At 42.4% G+C, this 5,000-nt stretch overlaps 1 protein-coding gene across 1 annotated transcript in view; it reads left to right on the plus strand.

Moving 5' to 3' along the window:
• Positions 1–5,000, plus strand: part of si:dkey-100n23.5 (cyclic AMP receptor-like protein A) — an 8,330-nt gene that overhangs the window by 2,297 nt on the left and 1,033 nt on the right. The window contains exons 2-10 of the mRNA XM_058392606.1: positions 32–84; positions 184–238; positions 1,163–1,219; positions 1,353–1,413; positions 1,555–1,642; positions 1,730–1,819; positions 2,023–2,061; positions 3,590–3,668; positions 3,928–3,975. Coding sequence (XP_058248589.1) covers positions 32–84; positions 184–238; positions 1,163–1,219; positions 1,353–1,413; positions 1,555–1,642; positions 1,730–1,819; positions 2,023–2,061; positions 3,590–3,668; positions 3,928–3,975 — 570 coding nt within the window. The remainder of the gene's footprint in view (positions 1–31; positions 85–183; positions 239–1,162; positions 1,220–1,352; positions 1,414–1,554; positions 1,643–1,729; positions 1,820–2,022; positions 2,062–3,589; positions 3,669–3,927; positions 3,976–5,000) is intronic.

Here is a 5,000-nt window from a genome sequence, read left to right on the forward strand (position 1 = left end):
GTAGAGTAAAATGTTTGTTTTTCCTTCACAGGATGTGATTCTTACAGTGAAAAGAGCCACTGGAGCATTTTCTCTGGTTGCATGGTAGCTCGCATATTTAAATCTTCTTCTTTAGTTTATTTGTCTTGAGAGCTGTCCTTTCCTTTACTGTCAGTGCTAATATTTCATTCCTTCTCTTCACAGCCTTTTTATGTTATTTGTGATATGGCTGCTGCGTCGATACAACTCCCTGGCTCAGGTAGTGTGTGTGTGTTTGATTTCAGCAGTACACTCTCAGACATCGCTGCATATACACTGAACAGGCATAACATTATGACCACCTGCCTAATATTGTGTTGGTCCCCCTTTTGCTGCCAAAACAGCCCTGACCCATCCTGCACTGTGTATTCTGACACCTTTCTACCAGAACCAGCATTAACTTCTTCAGCAATTTGAGCAACAGTAGCTCGTCTGTTGGATCGGATCACACGGTCCAGCCTTCGCTCCCCACGTGCATCAATGAGCCTTGACCACCTGTGACCCTGTCTCCAGTTCACCACTGTTCCTTCCTTGGACCACTTTTGATAGATACTGACCACTGCAGACTGGGAACACCCCACAAGAGCTGCAGTTTTGGAGATGCTCTGATCCAGTGGTCTAGCCATCACAATTTGGCCCTTTTGGTCAAACTTGCTCAAATCCTTACGCTTGCCTATTTTTCCTGCTTCTAACATCAACTTTGAGGACAAAATATTCACTTGCTGCCTAATATATCCCACCCACTAACAGGTGCCATGATGAGGAGATCGTCAGTCTTATTCACTTCACCTGGCAGTGGTCATAATGTTATGGCTGACCGATGTATTCTTCCCTGGTGAAATACTTTTAGTCTCCTCTGAAAGTAATGGCTAGGACAACAGGAGAACCGGCTCGGGCTGTTCCAATACTTTTGGAGGAGACTACAAAAATCATATATTTGAATATCCTATAAGCACAGAGGACCTCATTTATCAATATTCCATTAAAGTTGTGTATAATGTTTTCATAGGCCAAGTTGAGCAAAACAAAATTTACAAACCAGAAGTTTGTAAGGACACTGTGTTCTTTTTGAATGAGTAATGTAAAAGACACCATTTCAGATATTATCTTTTCCAGTCACTGATCTGTTCTGTTCTCTTTTCAGAAAATGATAGTCAGTTTAACTGTAGCAGCATTCTTTGACAGCGTTGCGTATGTCATGGTGAGTTGCTCAGGTTCATTAACAGATAAAAGCATATGTTAGTGTGTGAATGTGCAGGTGAAGAAATATTTGGGGAACTGTTTCCTTCTTCTTCTTCTTCTTCTTCTTCTTCCTCCCCTTTCTCTCCGTACAGGGAGAGTCTCATCCAGAGGGCTCTCTGTGTGATTTCCAAGCCTGGTGGCTAACATATTTTGGTGAGTTTGTGTAAATGGTCAGATATGACCTTTCAGTGACCATAGATCTGTATGTTATACTTATTTGTAGCGTGCATGACCACTTTGCTATGGGTGTCCAGTGTATATTAAGTATGTAATATGTGTATATGTGTGTTTCAGACTGGAGTGCTCTGGCCTGGGTGTGTCTCATCACTCTGAATCTTTACCTGAACCTGGTCAGGGAGTACAGAACCGAACATTATGAGATGTAAGGAACATTTGCCAAGAATTACACCCCTCTTTACATTGACACACTTTTGGACCTATGTAGCACTGACTTATTGTTGTCTTTCAGACCGTATCATATTGTAGCATGGGGGATCCCTCTTGTTATGTCCATTCTCCCTTTGATGAAAGGATACTATGGTCCAGCTGGAGCCTGGTGGTGAGTTACTGATGGTGGAGGCAGGGTTTTGGTACTCAGATTTGGTACTGCTGTTAGAGAGACTATTGAGTCTTTAAACAAGAGCCTTAACTCTTTACTGCCCAGAGGCATGTTGCGTGTTTATTTTTTTAACATTTTGAGCTTATGTTTCATCTTTTATCAAACTGTCTTTCCCTCTGTTTATCTTTCCCTCTCTGGTTTAGCTGGATCACAGATGACCACGTGGCCTGGAGATTTGGCATGTAAGTAACTCCTACATTTGGTTTAGGGTTTTAATGAGGTGTGATTGTGTATCTTCTGTTCTTGTTGAGGCTGCAGGAGTTGCATCATCCACTGCTAGGCTGAATGAGGCACGTAGCTCAATCGGGTGCAATGTTAGGAATTCTCTCGCTTTCTGCCTTTTTTTTTTTTTTTTTCTCGGGCAAAGGTCGTCAGCAAGAAATCTGTCCGCAGCATTTCTCACTGCACATCAGCGGTAGTCTCAGGGACAGGGGACGTGGACACAGACACGCTTGGGCACTTTTCTCCACTGTGACCTAAGTGACCTCAGCTATTTTTTTTAGCCAGCCTTCTGACTCTGATGAGAGGGGTTGCTTATTTTCCTCAACAGTTTTGCCTGTTTTTACAGGAAGAAGACATTTGACGGAGATTTCATTTGACTGAGATTTGCAAATCCCCAACAACAGACCTTTGTTTTTGCATGACACAAAGGGATGTAAAAGTGGTGCTATAATGAAAGTGGACCTCCTGCTAAAGCTTACATATAGCTCATTATAGTTTTCATAGCTTACTCTCACAGAAACATCTGTGTACTGAACTGCATACACACACAGAGGTAATGTCACTCAGCAACTTCTGATTCTGATGTGTGGTCAGATAAAGGCAGCTGAAGGTAGGAAGGTTTTATTAAAATGCAGTGGTGGTGTCATTTGTAGTGGTCTAAAGAAACTCTTGGGTCAGACAGCAGAAAGTTGTGGAAATAATGATCCATGAGATGATGGTATATGGTCTGGTCTTCATGAAATTATAGAGAAGTCTGATATACTGCCATAGTCTGAACTGTGAAGTAGTCTTTATTTGTCACATATACGTTACTGCACATATCCCATCCTTGGAGGGTTGGGGTCAGAGCAGGGTCAGCCATGTTACAGCACCCCTGAAGCAGGGTGGGTTGGGGGTTGCTCAAGTGCCCAACAGTGGCAGCTTGGTGGTGCTGGGGCTTGAACCCCTGATCTTCCGGTCAACGACCCAGAGCTTTAACCACTTGAGCTACCACTGCCCTGGTGTAGTCTGAACTGTGAAGGCAAGCTGGACATCAACTTTGAAAAGGTCAAAAAGAATATATCCAATGTTTTTTATATAGGTTGAATTTTGTGTGTAATTTCCACCCAGCAGGCAGCTCTCCCCTATCATGTGATACCAATCAGAAGACTGAAGGATATCCTGTGCTTCCTTTTTTAACACACATATTTGTGCTGCTGTTTGTGCTGTATCGCAGGGCAACATAACACACTCGCTATCTGCCCTCTTCTGCATACATGAGCTCACAGACACCCATATTTAGCTGGTGTTGCCGCGACCAATGAGAGAGAGAGAGAAAGTGAGAGAGAGAGAGAGAGAGAGAGAGACAGAGAGAGAGAGTGTCATCCTTCCTGCCCAGAAAGCCGGCTTGTTTTATTGATTTTGTGTGTAAATTTTAATGAGTATGCCCTGCTGAGGGTTTTTGTTTTTATTTTGTATATCTTTTCATCCTTTTCCGTTTCTATGCAGATGGTACATCCCGCTCTTCACCCTCATCTTCCTCATGATCTGCTGTTATGTACGAATCATTTGTGTGGCCAATAAGAGGGTGAGTTTCAGTCAAATTCTTGTTCTCATTCGTCTTCTTGTCACACTGATGCCCAAGGGCAGGGCTGATCATCCAGAGGGCAGCATACCAAATACTAGAACATTCTGCTTAATGTTTTACACACACACACACGCATGCATGCCCTTAAACACATTGATATTTGTCAAGACAAGACATTTATAAAGGATGCAATATATTGAACTTTTACCTTTTTTTTATTTTAGAAAATCATATGAATAATTTAATATTTTGCTCATAGATGCAGTCCTGGTTTGGCACCTTTAACCCAGAGAGGGAGAGGAGGAAGGTGAGTCTGTGAACTAAGTTTAAAATAATAATACAATTTTATTATTGCTAAAATTATACCATGTTTTTTTCCTCATGGGTTATTTCCGTAGTTGTAGTACTTTCAAGCATACGTGTGTGTGTGTGTGTGTGTGACAGGACGATGACTTCAACACCACAAGCAACATTTAATATACACCGTTCAGCCATAACATTATGAACACTGCCAGGTGAAGTGAATAAGACTGATGATCTCCTCATCATGGCATCTGTTAGTGGGTGGGATATATTAGGCAGCAAGTGAACATTTTGTCCTCAAAGTTGATGTGTTAGAAACAGGAAAAATGGACAAGCGTAAGGATTGGAGTGAGTTTGAGGATGGGCCAAATTGTGATGGCTAGACCACTGGATCAGAGCATCTCCAAAACTGCAGCTCTTGTGGGGTGTTCCCAGTCTGCAGTGGTCATCTATCAAAAGTGGTCCAAGGAAGGAACAGTGGTGAACCGGAGACAGGGTCATGGACCGTCAAGGCTGACCCGTGTGATCTGATCCAACAGAGGAGCTACTGTTGATCAAATTGCTGAAGAAGTTAATGTTGGTTCTGATAGAAGGGTGTCAGAATACACAGTGCAGGACGGGTCAGGGCTGTTTTGGCAGCAAAAGGGGGACCAACACATTATTAGGCATAATGTTATGCCTGGTCGGTGTATACGCAGCAAACACTTGGCTTTTTTTGAACGATTTCCTATATTTACAGGAAGGTCAACTGTGGAGTCATCTTTTTCTGTCACATACTATGTCCTCTCATTAAATGTGTTGCAACATATCAGAGAAGTAGCACAGAAAAGTTGCTAGTCTGAATATAATTTCCTCACGAAGAATCTACAAAGCCTAGCATGAATCTACGAAGCCTAGCACACGTCAGTCGAAAAACCGGTGATTAGTGCACTCTTTGTTCAGTTCAACTTCTACATTTTAGTTAATAGAACCTCTGGCATTAAACAGCAGTAGTGCTTACAACACATCTACAAGAGACGTGAACGTGGG

Source organism: Hemibagrus wyckioides, linkage group LG06 (genome assembly GCF_019097595.1).
Source record: "Hemibagrus wyckioides isolate EC202008001 linkage group LG06, SWU_Hwy_1.0, whole genome shotgun sequence".
Lineage (NCBI taxonomy): Eukaryota > Metazoa > Chordata > Actinopteri > Siluriformes > Bagridae > Hemibagrus > Hemibagrus wyckioides.